This window comes from Scyliorhinus torazame, chromosome 14, assembly GCF_047496885.1.
Source record: "Scyliorhinus torazame isolate Kashiwa2021f chromosome 14, sScyTor2.1, whole genome shotgun sequence".
NCBI classification, from domain to species: Eukaryota; Metazoa; Chordata; class Chondrichthyes; order Carcharhiniformes; family Scyliorhinidae; genus Scyliorhinus; species Scyliorhinus torazame.
The window spans coordinates 9,385,572-9,406,324 of NC_092720.1; the positions used below are offsets into that span (position 1 = coordinate 9,385,572).

Sequence of the window (20,753 nt, forward strand, 5' to 3'; positions counted from 1 at the left end):
AATAGGCTCATCAACATTAAAGTCCCCTTTAAGCACGCAAGATGACTGTGGTCAAATACACACACTTCGGTCTGAGCCCAAGTTAGTGTCAGATCCCCCACATCCCCCAGATGACTGTCACATGAGAATGTCTAAACTCCACTTCTAAAGACACGCTTTAAAATCTCCTCATAATAATGCTTTCCCTTAGCAGTTTGCATTCCGAAATCCAGTCCAGGTTCTACAAACAACTCTTTGAACTCAAGCTTCCACTCCACTTGTAACAGTGAATCCAGTCCAGGAATTTTACACCACCCCTTTTTGTCTTAACTGCTTTGACATAAACTCAAGAGACCCAGCCACTGATTTCCGTAGTTATTTCAACTCACACTCCGTGGGGCTGTAGTAAAAATCACACAAACCGGAAAATCACTTCAGATATCTTACTGGCGCCTCCGCCTTCTTCGAAGCTCGGTCGGTCTTTACTGAAACAGTTCTCTGTTCTGGTATATTTAACCTCAGACTTCTTGGAAAGTTCACTTCATGGGCGGGATTCTCCTGTACCCGGCGGGGCGGGGGCTCACGGCGGGAATCCTCCGCAACTTTAGGGGCTAGGCCCGCCACGGAATGGTTGGCACTCCGCCGCCCGGCGTGGAAGGCCTTTGGCGCCATGCCAGCCGGGGCCGAAGGGACTCCGCCGGCCGGCACGGGTCCGTGCATGCACGGGAGCGTCAGCGTCTGCTGACGTCGTCCCCGCGCATGCGCAGGGGAGGTTCACCGACCGGCGCGGCGCAATACCCGCCCCCACCAATTCTCTGGCGCCAGAGAATTCGGCGGCCGGTGGTGGTGGGATGCACGCCGCCCCCCGGCCATTCTCTGACCCGGCGGGGGGTCGGAGAATCCCGCCCCATTTCTCTAGGTCCCTTAATTAACTGCTCTTCAGGGACGCGATTCTCCGACCCCCCCACCGGGTCGGAGAATCGCCGGGGGCCGGCGTGAATACCGCCCCCGCCGTGTCGCGAATTCTCCGCCTCCGGAGATTCGGCGGGGGCGGGAATCGCGCCGCGCCGGTCGGCGGGAATCCCCCGGCGATTCTCCGGTCCGCGATGGGCCGAAGTCCCATCGCTGTCAACCCACGGCAGCCGGCGTGGATTGAACCACCTTTGGGACGGCGGGACACGGCGGCACGGGCGGGCTCCGTGGTCCTGGGGGGGGGCGCGGGCAGGCTCCGGGGTCCTGGGGGGGGGCGCGGGGCGATCTGGCCCCGGAGGGTGCCCCCGCGGTGGCCTGGCCCGCGATCGGGGCCCACCGATCCGCGGGCGGGCCTGTGCCGTGGGGGCACTCCTTTCCTTCCGCCTTCGCCATGGACTCCACCATGGCGGAGGCGGAAGAGACCCCCTCCACTGCGCATGCGCGGGGATGCCGTGAACGGCCGCTGACGCTCCCGCGCATGCGCCGCACGGCAAAGTCAGTTTCGCGCCAGCTGCCGGGGTGGAAATCAGTCCGGTGCGGGCCTAGCCCCTCAAGGTGAGGGCTCGGCTGCTCAAGGTGCGGAGACTTCCGCACCTTTGGGGCGGCGCGATGCCGGACTGATTCGCGCCGTTTCTGGCGCCGGTCGGTGGACATCGTGCCGATATCGGAGAATCCCGCCCCAGATCTCTGCACCTGTTTTCTTAACCATTACTCTATCGTATGGCGTTTCTTTTAGAAAATCTGAGAGAGATGTTCCCTCTCGTCTTCTAAACCAACTACTTCTAACAGAGCTTTGACAGCTGTCTTCTCCCTCACTACCTATCTCCAACTGCAATCAAGTTATCTAAACTAAAACTTAAAAGCTTCTCTACTTTATAAGCCCTCAATTGCGAAGCAACGCCCACATGCTTTTATTTATTCTTCATGGTATAGCCCCCTCTAAGCACAATAGAATCACAGTTGGAATTGAAACCATTTCCCACGCATACAAACACCTTTGTCCGAGATGAATGTGATGATAGGTTTACTATACCTAATTCGTAATGTTTACCAATACAAATATAAATCCCTTAAAACTACCTTTATTTTCCTAACAGATACATGCACTATATTCACCTCGTGTTAGATCCTAAAAACTCTTCTCCTTAAGGAACATATCGACTGGCCTCCTGATTTATCCAACTTTTCCAAAGCTGGAGTCTAACATCTCTTACAGAAGGACTGGATCTGTCAATTCCAGCCAACTCTTAACAGGGAAATGACAACGTGCCTTTGAGAAAACCTTTCGATCCCGAGCAGACTGGACCACATTGACGAGCATCGCCATGAGACGCCATGGTGATTAACATTGACACATTGTTCACTCTCGCTACCCAAATGTCACCTTCCATGACAATGGTGTCCCTTTCATGCTGAGAGTCACATTTGTGAATTCCCGTTCTCTCTTGTTGTTGCAGTCCTGCCCCTCTGACATCCATTATTCAGCCTTCTCATTTCTAGGTGACTCCTCCCCGTGCAGTTTCATTTGCTCCCACACATTCATTTCTCCCCCCCCCCACTCTTTCCCTTGACCTCCTCCCCACGAGGCCCAGTACAGTCATCACGCATTCTGCTTCATTAATCTGCCCAGATGTTTCTGGACACCAAGCTGTGGCACACAGTTTGGTTGCTCCTCAATTCCTTCTTGCCTCCTCACTACCTGTTTTCCCAATGATGGAAATGAAAAGATTAGAGCATGTTAGACATCAATTCAACAATGTTTCAGAGGTACCCGCCACTCCTCCTTGAAGGCCAAACCTTTATCCACTTGTCCTTTATCTCCTTATCTAGATGGAGAGCAAATTGTGTCTGATTTACGTTAGTGAGACCCTCCAGACGGGACTATTCTACTGCTCTCCCGGGCAGACTCCCACCTTTCACCCCCCGAAACAAGGTAATCAGAAACCCAGCTGCCCTAATTTCAACTCGCACCGAGGCCTGTTCACACCCATCACTGTGGTTGAGGTTTAATCACTTGACTTGTCCACCTGCTCCAGCCATTAGTGGGCCGACACATCCACCTTTGTGCCACACTGACTTCCTCCACCAATTAGAGAGCAAAACATCTCACTGCCGATTGGTTAACGGCCAAATAGCATCCCCCCCCCCCCCCACCAATCTGGTAAATCCTCAATTTTAAAATTCCCATCCTCATGTTTTTTCCTCCTTTAGGAAACTCCTTGGAACGTTTTGCTTTGACCAAGTCTTTACTCACCAGTTAATGTCTTTTCGTGGTGGCTTGGTATCAAATTCTTTTTGATAACCACTCTGATGGATGTTTTACAACACTAAGGGAACTGTATAAATTCAAGTTGTTGTTACAAAAAGCCGAAACAATTTTTGAAAAAAGATGAGGGCTAATATTTCCCGGCTGTTCCTGCCGACGGGATCAACCAATAACCATAGAACGGCCTCCCAGCAGGGAACACCTAGAGAGGGGGGTTCATTGCATTTATAGAATCCCTACAGTGCAGAAGGCCATTCGGCCCACCAAGTCTGCATTGACCCTCCGAAAGAGCACCCTACCTAGAGTTCGGCCCCCGCCCTGTCCTAGTAACCCATAAACCCACCTAACCTGGGTTCCCAGACACTAAAGGCCATTTATCATGGCCAATCCACCTAATCAGCATACCTTTGGACCGTGGGAGGAGACCGGAGCACCCGGAAGAAACCCACGCAGGCACGGGGAGAACGTGCAGACTCCGCACAGACAGTGACCCGAGGCCGGAATCGAAGCTGGGTGCCTGCCGCTGAGAGGCAGCAGTGCCAGCCACTGCGACACCTTAAAATGGCCTTAATGACTGCTGTCACTGGACGCAACCCTTCCCCTCCACAAATACTTCCACCTACATTGTGTGGCCTAACAGCACTGTGGGTGTACCATATGGACTGCAGAGGTTCAAGATGGTGGCTTAACACCACATTTTCAAGGGTAATTAGGGGCGGGAAACGAATGCCGGCGTAGCCTAGCGACATCCCATCCACATCCCGCAAAAACAAATTTAAATAGCGAACTTATGTCAGCGCAACCGGAGCGAGTCTCAACCTGTAATAAAATTGTCATCAGTTTACCCAAAGCTGGTCATCAACTCCAGGGGGATTCTTCTTAATGAAGGCGCCGTAATAAGTGGCGATGTTTCGATGGTGCGAATACTTTTTGAGCATATTAATTTCCTGCTTGATCTCTTCCTCTTCGTCCTGTGAAAAGAAACAAACGTCTTTGAAAAGAGTTGGATTTGGCACTCTTGCACCAGGAGACGAGGAGACCTCACGGGCCTCAATAACTCGGGAGTAAACCTTTGCAGGAACCTTTGAAGGTGACAGGACAGTTTAGTAAAAGCAGTTAACAAAGAGAATCAGATCCTGAGCTTCGTAAATTGCAGCACCGACTAAAAATATCAGAAAGTTACACTAGACATATAAAAACATTAGTGTGACCCCTAGTGACTTATTAAATTTACTTTGTGCACCTCTTTTTAGGAAGGACAGATTTTTAGATTGGTAGGGAAATGCATTTACGGCCTCGGTCCGATCAGTCACGAATAAATAGCAAAACAGTCATTAGAGAGAGTGCAGAAGAGTTCACTAATGCCTTTTAGGGAAGGAAGTCTGCCAGCCTCATCTGGTCTGGTCTACCCATGACCCACAGCGAGAGGCGCTCAACTTCCCTCTGAACTGGCCCACCAAGCCATGGAATTCTATCCAAACCGCTATACACGGACTGCAATCGCTCGGGAAGGTGTCTCACCACCACATTCCGATGGGAAATTAGAGATGGACAATAAATGCTGGCCTTGCCACCCATGCCCACAACATGAGGATTAATACATTTTTTAAAAAGCAAAGCGATTTGCAAACATGGTTTCAAGAATGGAGGATCACAGTTACAAGGACAGAGTGAATAATCTGGTGGTGTTCTCCTTAGAACAGAGCGGGCTTAGGGGAGATATGTGCGATACGATGGAGGTCTTTAAAATCATGGAGGATTTTTTTTCATAGAATTTACAGTGCAGAAGGCGGCCATTCGGCCCATCGAGTCTGCACCGGCTCTTGGAAAGAGCACCCTACCCAAGGTCAACACCTCCACCCTATCCCCATAACCCAGTAACCCCACACAACACTAAGGGCAATTTTGGACACTAAGGGCAATTTAGCATGGCCAGTCCACCTAACCCGCACATCTTTGGACTGATTTAGATCGGGCAAGTGAAGAACATAAGAACATAAGAACTAGGAACAGGAGTAGGCCATCTGGCCCCTCGAGCCTGCTCCGCCACTTAATGAGATCATGGCTGATCTTTGTGGACTCAGCTCCACTCTCCGGCCCTTACACCATATCCCCAAATCCCTTTATTCTTTAGAAAGTCATCTATCTTTTTCTTAAAAACATTTAAAGAAGGAGCCTCAACTGCTTCACTGGGCAAGGAATTCCAGAGATTCACAACCCTTTGGGTGAAGAAGTTCCTCCTACACTCCGTCCTAAATCTACCTCCCCTTATTTTGAGGCTATGCCCCCTAGTTCTGCTTTCCCCGACCAGTGGAAACAACCTGTCCGCATCTATCCTATCTACTCCCTTCATGATTTTATATGTCTCAATCAGATCCCCCCGCATCCTTCTAAACTCCAATGAGTACAGTCCCAGTCTACTCAACCTCTCGTCATAATCTAATCCCCTCAACTCTGGGATCAACCTAGTGAATCTCCTCTGCACTCCCTCCAGTGCCAATATGTCCTTTCTCAGGTAAGGAGACCAAAACTGAACACAATACTCCAGATGCGGCCTCACCAACACCTTATACAATTGCAGCATAACCTCCTGAGTCTTGAACTCCATCCCTCTAGCAATGAAAGACAAAACTCGATTAGCCTTCTTAATCACCTGTTGCACCTGCACACCAACTTTTTGCGACTCGTGCACCAGCACACCCAGGTCCCTCTGCACAGCAGCATGTTTTAACATCTTACCGTTTAAATAATAATCCATTCTGCTGTTATTCCTCCCAAAATGGATAGCCTCACACTTGGCAACATTGAATTCCATCTGCCAGACCCTAGCCCATTCACCTAACCTATCCAAATCCTTCTGCAGACTTCCGGTATCCTCTGCACTTTTTGCTTTACCACTCATCTTAGTGTCGTCTGCAAACTTTGACACGTTGCACTTGGTCCCCAACTCCAAATCGTCTATGTAAATTGTGAACAACTGTGGGCCCAACACTGATCCTTGAGGGACCCCACTAGTTACAGGTTGCCAACCAGAGAAACACCCAATTATCCCCACTCTCTGCTTTCTGTTAGTTAACCAATCCTCTACCCATGCTACCACTTTACCCTCAATGCCATGCATCTTTAGTTTATGCAGCAACCTTTTGTGTGGCACCTTGTCAAAAGCTTTCTGGAAATCCAGATATACCACATCCATTTGCTCCCCGTTATCTACTGCACTGGTAACGTCCTCAAAAAATTCTACCAAATTAGTCAGACACGACCTACCCTTTATGAACCCATGCTGCGTCTGCCCAATGGGACAATTTCCCTCCAGGTGCCCTGCTATTTCCTCCTTAATGATAGATTCCAGCATTTTCCCTACAACCGAAGTTAAGCTTACCGGCCTATAATTACGCGCTTTCTGCCGACCTCCTTTTTTAAACAGTGGTGTCACGTTTGCTACTTTCCAATCCGCTGGGACCACCCCAGAGTCTAGTGAATTTTGAGAAAAATTGTTTCTCTTGGCTGAAAGGTCAATGTGGTAGCGTGACCTCTCAATGTGGTAGCGTGACCTCTTTAAAGGGGGAGGAGCCCTTACGACCCACGTGACTGACTCTGGGCCCATTACATGGGAGCGCATGAACCCTGACCAATGGGGAAAATGCGTGGCGTCCCGGACAGAGTGCACCCTGGAGCCGGAGGCCTGTTCAGCGGCTCTGTGCCTGTGTATAGTTCACTTTTACTGGTTCTCAACAAATCCTCGTTCTGTTACTGGAAGTCCCCCCGGTATTGCCTCGAGCCACCACATTGGGGCGAGTGTAAACTGGATCAATCGCAAGTCGGCAGTAGTCCAGGATTCGAGGGGAAAGGGAGAAGCTTCCAAAAACAGGGAAGTAGAAAAGCATCGATGGCATCAATAAGACAGTGAGTGAAAAGTGCCCGTGATTGGGATTATGGGCGGCACGGTAGCACAGTGGTTAGCACTGCTGCTTAACAGCGCCAGGGATACGGGTTTGTTTCCCGGCTTGGGTCACTGTCTGTGCAGAGTCTGCACGTTCTACCCGTGTCTGCGTGGGTTTCCTCCGGGTGCTCCGGTTTCCTCCCACAAGTCCCGAAAGACGCGCTTGTTAGGTGAATTGGACAATCTGAATTCTCCCACGTTGCCGCACCAGGCAGAACGTGCCAAATCAGAAAAAAACAAGTCAGGGCTCCAGTGAACGAAGTGGAGAGTAATTCAGAAACATAACAGATTACACATGGTGAAAGTGAGCAGAACCGCCCCGATTGAGATAGTCTTCACAGTAAATGGAAAACCACTAAAGATGAAGGTTTACACTTGGAAGAATTCAGACTTGGAACCTCAGTAGCACAATAGCCAAGTTGGCGACATAAACGGAGGAGACCCTGAAAATGATGGGGACAATCCCGGCGCCAGCGTTGTATTAACACCAGGATGCCCAGCTACCTTGGCGACGGACATCGGCCAAGTCTCATGGGGGTGAGATTGGTTGCGCCAAAACAACTTGAACTAGTTGAAAATCTTCAAAATTTTGGATGTTTTCAGGAAGTCTTATGCAAACATAATGACGTATTCCAGAACGCATTGGGTCCAATAAAGTGCATAAAGGCCAAGATTTACATCAACCCTGATTCAACATCAAAGCTTTTCAGAGTGAGACCAGTCCCTTACACTTTCACCAAAAAGTGGAAGCCGTACCTAAACACCTGGAAGAACAGGGAATTATCAAACCTATGCAGTTTTCAGAACGGGCGACTCCCATCAAACCTGTTCTAAACCGGGCCATGGGGATTACAAGTTAGCAATAAACCAGACAGCTCATGGAGATAAATACCCAATTCCACAAGTTGAAGACCTTATTGTGAAGTCTCCGCGGGGCCTCGCTTACACCAAACTCAACCTTACCCATGCCCACTTGCAGTTAGAACTGGATGAAGATTCCTGAAAGTTTGCAACAATTAGCACGCATAAAGACTGTTTCAATAGACCCGATTGCCCTTTGGCCCTGTGCCATATTCCAATGCACAATGGTGAACCTGCTCCAGGGCATCCTGAAGGTCGTGGTCTACCTGGATGAAGATCCAGTAACAGAAACATCGCATGAAGAGCACCCGGCCAGCCTCGAAGAGGTGCTGAGAAGATTTAGAGATGCGGGAATCCAACTGAAATGTGAGGAGTGCACTTTTCAAGATCGTGAGGTCAAATTAGCAAGGGTTCAAAGTGGACTCCAAAAGCCTGCACCCACTCGCAGACAAGCAGAGAGCCTCAGAGAAATATTGGCTCCCAAGAATGTGGCAGAAGTAAAGTCCTTCTTTGAGATAATAATCTTCTATTATCAATTTATCCCCAACCTAGCAACGACGTTGGTGCCAATTCACTTGCTTTTAAGAAAACAGTAGCGTCTGCATTGGAAGGAACCACACAAGAAGACCTGCCACGCAGGTCTCACAGTCATCAAGTCTATTTGACCCAGGTCAGCCCATCATCTTAACTTGCGATGCACCGCCATATGGAATAGAGGGGGGGGGGGGGTTCTATCCCAGTCAATGGAGGATGGCACACAGAGGCCAATTACCTTCTCCTCCAGAACTCTTTCAGATGCTGAGCGAAAATATGCACAGATCGAGAAAGAAATGTTGCAGGAATTAAACAACACCCATCCAGGTCAAACAAAATGGACATACTAGCGAGGAGCGACATTTGGTAGATAAGGATATTGAACACGTGGTGCACCAGGGCAGCCCCTGCCAGACACAGATGTCATCACCCATAGCCAACCTGGGAGTGGCCTGGTGGTGCATGGATCAGGGTACACGTGGACTTGGCTGGTCCTTTCTCGGGCAGAATGTTCCTCGTCTTGGTTGACGCCCACTCAAACTGGTTAGCGGTTCCAAGTGATGGGCCAACAGCCTCGGCGGCCACATTCGAGACCCTGCGGTGGGGGTTTGCTACCCCATGGCCTCCCCGAAGTAATAGTGTCTGCCAACGGCACTGCGTTCACAGAAGAAGAGGTTCAACACTTTGACTGAACAAAGGGCACTCGCCATCCAATCGCTTCCTATCGACCAGCATCAAACTGCTCCGCAGAGATAGCTGTGCAGACGTTCAAAACAGCCATAAAGGGGCAGTCCAGCTGGCCACTACGTCTTAGGCTGGCCAGCTTTTTGCAGGCTCATACCACATCTGCCCCCCCCCCCCCCCCCCCCCCCCCGCCGGCCACACGCCACCACGGGCATCACACCGGCAGAAATACTCATGGGCCGTCGCCACCGGATCCGGTTGGACTTAGTTTTCCCGAATTTGGCCGGGAGGGTGGAGGAACGGCAGGTCTCCTGGAGGAAACAGCACATTTCGCAAAAAAGGGGCAGAATTGGATCACAATCACAGCCAGTCTGCTATGTGCTGAATTTGAAGAATGATATGCTGGAAGCACACTGACCACGTAAGGAGCTGAAGGATCAGAACTCCAAACTCCGGACAGTTGGAGCCAGCAGGCAGCAGCAGTGTTCCGGCTCCACCACGGGAGCAGAGGGAATCTAGGAATTCCGAGTGATGCCCCTGCTGTAGTGGTCACCTCTCAAGACAAAATCGGCCAAGGACAACAGCGTTGCTACCTCAGAGTTGGAGGAGTCGGTTGGCGGACTAAGAAATGAAAATGAAAATGGCTTGTCACAAGTAGGCTTCAAATGAAGTTACTGTGAAAAGCCCCTAGTCGCCACATTCCGGCGCCTGTTCGGGGAGGCTGTTCCGGGAATTGAACCGTGCTGCTGGCCTGCTTTCAAAGCCAGCGATTTAGCCCTGTGCTAAACAGCCCTGGTCCACAAGGTGGCCCACAGGACCCAGAAGGTCCCCTGAAAGATTCAGATAGTGATGAACTGTTATGGACTCTCTCCCCTCGTGTTCCTCAACCATTATATTGTCTATATGAAATGAAATGAAAATGAAATGAAAATCGCTTACTGTCACATGTAGGCTTCAATGAAGTTACTGTGAAAAGCCCCTAGCCGCCACACTCCGGGGCCTGTTCGGGGAGGCTGTTACGGGAACCTATAGTAACCGTACGTAACCTGTTCTATCAATATGTTATTGAGGGGTTAAAAGGGGAAGGTACTTCCCCTTTGGCCACTTTGAGGGTTGAGCCCTCGGGGTCCACGTGACCAGCTCGGAGCCTATCACGTGGGAACGCGCCAAACCCGACCAATGGGGGAAGGGCACGGGGCCCTGGGAGCAGGACCCTGCCAGAGTGGACCCTGGAGCCAGAGAGTGAAGACCTGTTTGGAGACTCTCTGCCTGTGTATCGTTTACCCGTACTCGTTATTAATGAACCCTTGTTCCGATGTACTGGAAGTCTCCCCCGTGCTGCCTCAAGCCACCACACTGGATAACCACAGAAACCTAAGCTGACGAGCGAAAGAACCAGAGCCGACCTTTCTGTGTAACGAATGGTTAGGATCTGTGATGCACTCTGATAGGGTGGTGGATGCAGATTCAATGGCAACCTTTAAAAGCGGAATTGGACAAATCCTTGAAGGAAATTGTGGGGATAAGGGGAACAGAGAGGGAGTAGGACTCGTGGATTGTCCTTTGAAAGAGCCTGGAATCAGCCCAATTGACTCCTCCATGCTTTACTAATCCATGATTCGATTCAGCAGCAGCTTTGTTGCAAAATGATTAAGTGTGTGGATGCCTTACTGTGTCAGCGAGTTCATGAATCTTATGAAGTATTGCAACACAAAAACCCATTTCCGGCTTTCAAACAAGCAGCCTTCCTGTTTCCCCCTCCGTTCACCTGGACTGTGCTTCCTGTTGATGTCTCACATTTAGCTCTCTAGGCCGGTAGCGAGAATGTATTTCCACTTTGACAATCAGAGACGGATCATTACTAAATCGGCAAAGAATTTGTTTCTTTATTGTTTGACACAGTCGGGCGTTTGAGATCTAGAATGTATCGAAAATGAAAAGATGGGTAGCAGCAGATTCAACACTTGTAAATTCTAAGAGGAAATTAGATAGATATTTGAAACAGAAGGTTTTATTGAGTCCGGGTGCGTGGGACTAATCGGATATCTCTTTAATGAGCAGAGGCACAGTAGGTTAAATGACCTCTTTCTATGCTGTATGAATCCGGGTGAAGAAAGAAGCATTTCTGGAACAAAAACAGGGAGTTTGATCTGACCGATGCAGAATACTCGTCAGAGAAAAATCCCGACAGTGCAGATGGAAGCCTTTTGGCCCATCGATTCTGCACCGACCCCTCAAAGGAGCGCCCCCACCTAGGCCCACTCCCCCACCCTAAGGGGCAATTTAGAACGGCCAAATCACACAACCTTGACTGTGGGAGGAAACCGGAGCACCCGGAGGAAACCCACGCAGCCACGGGGAGAACGTCCAGACTCCGCACAGACAGTGACCCAAGCCGGGAATCGAACCTGGTACCCTGGCGCTGTGAGGCAGCAGCGCTAACCACTGTGCCACCCCCTGTGCCACCGTGCCTGCAAGTAGTTCTGCTTAAAAGCTAGGACAGTCCTTGGCCGACACCCGAACCTGGGAGCTGCTGCAAGCTGTTGCCTGAGGCAGATTAAATAAGTGGGAAAAACTGTGGGGAAAAACAGAAATAGGATCAGGAGGAGGAACATGGAGCCGGCACTATCATTCGGTAAGATTATAGCTGATTTGCCATCTCAAACTTCACTCTCCCGCATCTCCATATCCTTTTGTTTCCTTAGCTGCTGAAAATTTTGGTATTCAACAACCAATGATGCCGAATTAGCAGCTCTCTGGAGCTCAATCCTCCAGTGAGTGAAGACGTTTCTCAGTCCGAAATGGTCGGCCTCTCGTCTCAGACGGAGACCTCCCAGTTCGGGGTTCTTCAGGCAGTGGGTGGGTGGGGGGGGGGGGGGGGGGGGGGGTGGAACTTTGGCACTTTGCCTTTCCCACTGTCCCAGAATCTTATATTAGTGAGATCACCCCACACTCTTCTCAACTCCAGAGAGTACAGGATCACTCTGCGGAAATGGAGGGTCAGTGCCGAGGGCGTGGCGCACTGGCGGGGGGGGTCAGTGCCGAGGGCGTGGCGCACGGGGGGGGGGGGGGGTCAGTGCCCAGGGCGTGGGGCACTGGCGGGGGGGTCAGTGCCGAGGGCGTGGCGCACTGGCGGGGGGGGGGGGGTCAGTGCCGAGGGCGTGGTGCACTGGCGGGGGGGGGAGGGGTCAGTGCCCAGGGCGTGGGGCACTGGCGGAGGGTCAGTGCCCAGGGCGTGGGGCACTGGCATGGGGTCAGCAACTGGCAGAGGGTCAGCAACTGGCATGGGGTCAGCACCGAGGGAATGGTGCAGAGGGAGGGTCAATAGAAAGATCGAACTGTATGCAAACTGCCTGCCCTGATTCTGACATTCCAACAGCGACTATAGTTTTATAAAAAGTAATTCATCGATTGGCTGTCAAAGCTCTTTGTGATGTGCTAAGGCAGTGTATAATACAAGCCAGTCTTTGCTCATCTCGAAAGAAATTCCCAATGATGTTTGTTTCAATGTCACCAGGTTAACCAGCGGGCAACATTGCGACCCCTTCAATTAATCGGAGATACACAAGTCATGGTCCTTTTTGGGGAGGGGTGGGGGCTGTGGATCGTCGGGAGGGGGCAAACGCTTTCAGATCAAACGTATTTTTTTCAGAACAGGGAACGAACGAGCAAGGCGGTGAGAGGTGAAATAATTACAGGAATGTTGCTGGAAGTGGTTGTGCTGTGGATGTCAGAGCCAGGTCCATCATTAGGAGCTCAGACAGAACGATGTGAAGCTGTAGGGAGATGACAGGGCCGTAATCTGCATTCAGCAATGTGGCTGTGTTGGGACAATAATGGTTCCATCATGTGTCGTGGGAATTCTAAAGATGGCTGCAGGGAGGAGTCGCAGCGAAAGGAGAAAGATTTGCCACCCTGAGTCTGACAGGAGCAAAGAGAGGGGAGCACAGATAAAGCACACACTTGATCTACCCCACACAAAGAACAAAGCTGCTCCGAGCTCGTAAACACTGGCAATGTAAATGCAGTGACGAGCAATACATAAACACAGCAGAGTATATCTGCCATGACCGAAATGCAGCAGCTGTGATGGTGGGTGTGAGGAGAGGCTGAGGACTGAGACAACAGGGGAAACTCATTTCCACATTTACTCGTGGGAGTATAGAGGCCAAAAAACACCCTGCACTCGAGGCACAACATTGTCAGACCCGTCCCCACCAGTACTGTACCCCAGTGTATACAGTGACAGATCCGTCCCCACCAGTACTGTACCCCAGTGTATACAGTGACAGATCCTTCCCCACCAGTACTGTACCCCAGTGTTATACAGTGACAGACCCATCCCCACCAGTACTGTACCCCAGTGTTATACAGTGACAGACCCGTTCCCACCAGTACAGTACCCCAGTGTTTACAGTGACAGACCCGTCCCCACCAGTACTGTACCCCAGTGTTATACAGTGACAGACCCGTCCCCACCAGTACTGTACCCCAGTGTTATACAGTGACAGACCCGTCCCCACCAGTACTGTACCCCAGTGTTATACAGCGACAGACCCGTCCCCACCAGTACTGTATCCCAGTGTTATACAGTGACAGACCCGACCCCAACAGTACTGTACCCCAGTGTTGTACAGTGAGAGACCCGTCCCCATCAGTACTGTACCCCAGTGTTATACAGTGACAGACCGGTCCCCACCAGGACTGTACCCAGTGTTATACAGTGACAGACCCGTCCCCACCAGTACTGTCCCCCAGTGTTATACAGTGACAGACCGGTCCCCACCAGTACTGTACCCCAGTGTTATACAGCGAAAGACCCGTCCCCACCAGTACTGTACCCCAGTGTTATACAGTGACAGACCCGTCCCCACCAGTACCGTACCCCAGTGTTATACAGTGACAGACCCGTCCCCACCAGTACCGTACCCCAGTGTTATACAGTGACAGACCCGTCCCCACCAGTACTGTACCCCAGTGTTATACAGTGACAGAGCCGTCCCCACCAGTACTGTACCCCAGTGTTATACAGTGACAGACCCGTCCCCACCAGTACTGTACCCCAGTGTTATACAGTGACAGACCAGTCCCCACAAGTACTGTACCCCAGTGTTATCCAGTGACAGACTCATCCCCACCAGTACTGTACCCCAGTGTCATACAGTGACAGACCAATCCCCACCAGTACTGTACCCCAGTGTTATACAGTGACAGACTCATCCCCACCAGTACTGTACCCCAGTGTTATACATTGACAGACCCGTCCCCACAAGTACTGTACCCCAGTGTTATCCAGTGACAGACTCATCCCCACCAGCACTGTACCCCAGTGTTATACAGTGACAGACCCGTCCCCACCAGTACCGTACCCCAGTGTTATACAGTGACAGACCCGTCCCCACCAGTACTGTACCCCAGTGTTATACAGTGACAGAGCCGTCCCCACCAGTACTGTACCCCAGTGTTATACAGTGACAGACCCGTCCCCACCAGTACTGTACCCCAGTGTTATACAGTGACAGACCAGTCCCCACAAGTACTGTACCCCAGTGTTATCCAGTGACAGACTCATCCCCACCAGTACTGTACCCCAGTGTCATACAGTGACAGACCGTCCCCACCAGTACTGTACCCCAGTGTTATACAGTGACAGACTCATCCCCACCAGTACTGTACCCCAGTGTTATACATTGACAGACCCGTCCCCACAAGTACTGTACCCCAGTGTTATCCAGTGACAGACTCATCCCCACCAGCACTGTACCCCAGTGTTATACAGTGACAGACCCGTCCCCACCAGTACTGTACCCCAGTGTTATAGTGACAGACCCGTCCCCACCAGTACTGTACCCCAGTGTTATACAGTGACAGACACGTCCCCACAAGTACTGTACCCCAGTGTTATCCAGTGACAGACTCATCCCCACCAGTACTGTACCCCAGTGTTATACAGTGACAGACCCGTCCCCACCAGTACTGTACCCCAGTGTTATACAGTGACAGACCCGTCCCCACCAGTACTGTACCCCAGTGTTGTACAGTGACAGACCCGTCCCCACCAGTACTGTACCCCAGTGTTATACAGAGACAGACCCGTCCCCACCAGTACTGTACCCCAGTGTTATACAGTGACAGACCCGTCCCCACCAGTACTGTAACCCAGTGTTATAGTGACAGACTCGTCCCCACCAGCACTGTACCCCAGTGTGATACAGTGACAGACCCGTCCCCACCAGTACTGTAACCCAGAGTTATAGTGACAGACTCGTCCCCACCAGTACTGTACCCCGGTGTTATAGAGTGACAGACCCATCCCCACCAGTACTGTACCCCAGTGTTATACAGTGACAGACCCGTCCCCACCAGTACTGTACCCGTGTTTTACAGTGACAGACCCGTCCCCACCAGTACTGTACCCCAGTGTTATACAGTGACAGACCCATCCCCACCAGTACTATACCCCAGTGTTGTACAGTGACAGACCCGTCCCCACCAGTACTGTATCCCAGTGTTATACAGTGACAGACTCGTCCCCACCAGTACTGTACCCCGGTGTTATAGAGTGACAGACCCATCCCCAAAAGTACTGTACCCCAGTGTTATACAGTGACAGACCCGACCCCAACAGTACTGTACCCCAGTGTTGTACAGTGAGAGACCCGTCCCCATCAGTACTGTACCCCAGTGTTATACAGTGACAGACCGGTCCCCACCAGGACTGTACCCAGTGTTATACAGTGACAGACCCGTCCCCACCAGTACTGTCCCCCAGTGTTATACAGTGACAGACCGGTCCCCACCAGTACTGTACCCCAGTGTTATACAGCGAAAGACCCGTCCCCACCAGTACTGTACCCCAGTGTTATACAGTGACAGACCCGTCCCCACCAGTACCGTACCCCAGTGTTATACAGTGACAGACCCGTCCCCACCAGTACCGTACCCCAGTGTTATACAGTGACAGACCCGTCCCCACCAGTACTGTACCCCAGTGTTATACAGTGACAGAGCCGTCCCCACCAGTACTGTACCCCAGTGTTATACAGTGACAGACCCGTCCCCACCAGTACTGTACCCCAGTGTTATACAGTGACAGACCAGTCCCCACAAGTACTGTACCCCAGTGTTATCCAGTGACAGACTCATCCCCACCAGTACTGTACCCCAGTGTCATACAGTGACAGACCAATCCCCACCAGTACTGTACCCCAGTGTTATACAGTGACAGACTCATCCCCACCAGTACTGTACCCCAGTGTTATACATTGACAGACCCGTCCCCACAAGTACTGTACCCCAGTGTTATCCAGTGACAGACTCATCCCCACCAGCACTGTACCCCAGTGTTATACAGTGACAGACCCGTCCCCACCAGTACCGTACCCCAGTGTTATACAGTGACAGACCCGTCCCCACCAGTACTGTACCCCAGTGTTATACAGTGACAGAGCCGTCCCCACCAGTACTGTACCCCAGTGTCATACAGTGACAGACCCGTCCCCACCAGTACTGTACCCCAGTGTTATACAGTGACAGACCAGTCCCCACAAGTACTGTACCCCAGTGTTATCCAGTGACAGACTCATCCCCACCAGTACTGTACCCCAGTGTCATACAGTGACAGACCGTCCCCACCAGTACTGTACCCCAGTGTTATACAGTGACAGACTCATCCCCACCAGTACTGTACCCCAGTGTTATACATTGACAGACCCGTCCCCACAAGTACTGTACCCCAGTGTTATCCAGTGACAGACTCATCCCCACCAGCACTGTACCCCAGTGTTATACAGTGACAGACCCGTCCCCACCAGTACTGTACCCCAGTGTTATAGTGACAGACCCGTCCCCACCAGTACTGTACCCCAGTGTTATACAGTGACAGACACGTCCCCACAAGTACTGTACCCCAGTGTTATCCAGTGACAGACTCATCCCCACCAGTACTGTACCCCAGTGTTATACAGTGACAGACCCGTCCCCACCAGTACTGTACCCCAGTGTTATACAGTGACAGACCCGTCCCCACCAGTACTGTACCCCAGTGTTGTACAGTGACAGACCCGTCCCCACCAGTACTGTACCCCAGTGTTATACAGAGACAGACCCGTCCCCACCAGTACTGTACCCCAGTGTTATACAGTGACAGACCCGTCCCCACCAGTACTGTAACCCAGTGTTATAGTGACAGACTCGTCCCCACCAGCACTGTACCCCAGTGTGATACAGTGACAGACCCGTCCCCACCAGTACTGTAACCCAGAGTTATAGTGACAGACTCGTCCCCACCAGTACTGTACCCCGGTGTTATAGAGTGACAGACCCATCCCCACCAGTACTGTACCCCAGTGTTATACAGTGACAGACCCGTCCCCACCAGTACTGTACCCGTGTTTTACAGTGACAGACCCGTCCCCACCAGTACTGTACCCCAGTGTTATACAGTGACAGACCCATCCCCACCAGTACTATACCCCAGTGTTGTACAGTGACAGACCCGTCCCCACCAGTACTGTATCCCAGTGTTATACAGTGACAGACCCATCCCCACCAGTACTGTACCCCAGTGTTATGCAGTGACAGACCCATCCCCACCAGTTCTGTACCCCAGTGTTATACCGTGACTGACACGTCCCCACCAGTACTGTACCCCAGTGTTATACAGTGACAGACCCATCCCCACCAGTACTGTACCCCAGTGTTATACAGTGACAGACCTGTCCCCACCAGTACTGTACCCCAGTGTTATACAGTGACAGACCCGTCCCCACCAGTACTGTACCCCAGTGTTATACACTGACAGACCCGTCCCCACCAGCACTGTACCCCAGTGTTATACAGTGTCAGACCCGTCCCCACCAGCACTGTACCCCAGTGTTATACAGTGTCAGACCCGTCCCCACCAGTACTGTACCCCAGTGTTATACAGTGACAGACCCGTACCCACCAGTACCGTACCCCAGTGTTATACAGTGACAGACCCGTCCCCACCAGTACCGTACCTCAGTGTTATACAGTGACGGACACATCCCCACCAGTACTGTACCCCAGTGTTATACAGTGAGAGACCCGTCCCCACCAGCACTGTACCCCAGTGTTATACAGTGACAGACCCGACCCCACCAGTACTGTACCCCAGTGTTATACAGTGAGAGACCCGTCCCCACCAGCACTGTACCCCAGTGTTATACAGTGACAGACCCGACCCCACCAGTACTGTACCCAGTGTTATACAGTGACAGACTCGTCCCCACCAGCACTGTACCCCAGTGTTATACAGTGTCAGACCCGTCCCCACTAGCACTGTACCCCAGTGTTATAGTGACAGACCCGTCCCCACCAGTACTGTACCCCAGTGTTATACAGTGACAGACCCGTCCCCACCAGTACTGTACCCCAGTGTTATACAGTGACAGACCCGTCCCCACCAGTACTGTACCCCAGTGTTATACAGTGACAGACCCATCCCCACCAGTACTGTAACCCAGTGTTATACAGCGACAGACCCGACCCCACCAGTACTGTACCCCAGTGTTATACAGTGAGAGACCCGTCCCCACCAGTACTGTACCCCAGTGTTATACAGTGACAGACCCGTCCCCACCAGTACTGTACCCCAGTGTTATACAGTGACAGACCTGCCCCCACCAGTACTGTACCCCAGTGTTATACAGTGACAGACCCGTCCCCACCAGTACTGTATCCCAGTGTTATACAGTGACAGACCCGTCCCCACCAGTACTGTACCCCAGTGATATACAGTGACAGACCCGTCCCCACCAGTACTGTACCCCAGTGTTATACAGTGACAGACCAGTCCCCACCAGTACTGTACCCCAGTGTTATACAGTGACAGACCCGTCCCCACCAGTACTGTACCCCAGTGTTATACAGTGTCAGACCCGTCCCCACCAGTACCGTACCCCAGTGTTATACAGTGACAGACCCGTCCACACCAGTACTGTACCCCAGTGTTATACAGTGACAGACCCGTCCCCACCAGTACTGTACCCCAGTGTTATACAGTGACAGACCCGTCCCCACCAGTACTGTACCCCAGTGTTATACAGTGACAGACCCGTCCCCACCAGTGCTGTACCCCAGTGTTATACAGTGACAGACCTGCCCCCACCAGCACTGTACCCCAGTGTTATACAGTGACAGACCCGTCCCCACCAGTACTGTATCCAAGTGTTATACAGTGACAGACCCGTCCCCACCAGTACTGTACCCCAGTGATATACAGTGACAGACCCGTCCCCACCAGTACTGTACCCCAGTGTTATACAGTGACAGACCCACCCCACCAGTACTGTCCCCCAGTGTTATACAGTGACAGACCCGTCCCCACCAGTCGTGTACCCTAGTGTTATACAGTGACAGACCCGTCCCCACCAGTACTGTACCCCAGTGTTGTACAGTGACAGACCCGTCCCCACCAGTACTGTACCCGTGTTATACAGTGACAGACCCGTCCCCACCAGTACTGTACCCCAGTGTTATACAGCGACAGACCCGACCCCACCAGCACTGTACCCCAGTGTTATACAGTGACAGACCCGTCCCCACGAGTACTGTACCCCAGTGTTATACAGTGTCAGACCCGTCCCCACCAGTACTGTACCCCAGTGTTATAAACTGACAGACCCGTCCCCACCAGTACTGTACCCCAGTGTTATACAGTGACAGACCCGTCCCCACCAGTACTGTACCCCAGTCTTATATAGTGACAGACCCGTCCCCACCAGTACCGTACCCCAGTGTGAAACAGTGACAGACCCGTCCCCACCAGCACTGTAACCCCAGTGTTATACAGTGACAGACGCATCCCCACCAGGACTGTACCCAGTGTTATACAGTGACAGACCCGTCAGCACCAGTACTGTACCCCAGTGTTATATAGTGACAGACCCGTCCCCACCAGCACTGTACCCCAGTGTTATAGTGACAGACCCATCCCCACCAGTACTGTACCCCAGTGTTATGCAGTGACAGACCCGTCCCCACCAGTACTGTACCCCAGTGTTATACAGTGACAGACCCGTCCCCACCAGTACTGTACCCCAGTGTTATACAGTGACCGATCGGCCCCACCAGTACTGTAACCCAGTGTTATAGTGACAGACTCGTCCCCACCAGCACTGTACCCCAGTGTTACACAGTGACAGACCCGTCCCCACCAGAACTGTAACCCAGTGTTATAGAGTGACAGACCCATCCCCACCAGTACTGTACCCCAGTGTTATACAGTGACAGACCCGTCTCAACCAGTACTGTACCCCAGTGTTATACAGTGACAGACCCGTCCCCACAAGTACTGTACCCGTGTTTTACAGTGACAGACCTGTCCCCACCAGTACTGTACCCCAGTGTTATACAGTGACAGACCCATCCCCACCAGTACTATACCCCAGTGTTGTACAGTGACAGACCAGTCCCCACCAGTACTGTACCCCAGTGTTATACAGTGACAGACCCGTCCCCACCAGTACTGTACCCCAGTGTTATACAGTG

The 20,753-nt window shown here is 51.8% G+C and overlaps 1 protein-coding gene across 20 annotated transcripts in view; it reads right to left on the reverse strand.

Moving 5' to 3' along the window:
- The window catches only part of LOC140389512 (TRAF2 and NCK-interacting protein kinase-like), a 302,323-nt gene that overhangs the window by 118,487 nt on the left and 163,083 nt on the right, over positions 1-20,753 (reverse strand). For all 20 annotated transcript variants that reach the window (XM_072473662.1, XM_072473663.1, XM_072473661.1 and 17 more), the window contains exon 4: positions 4,063-4,188. In XM_072473662.1, coding sequence (XP_072329763.1) covers positions 4,063-4,188 — 126 coding nt within the window. The remainder of the gene's footprint in view (positions 1-4,062; positions 4,189-20,753) is intronic.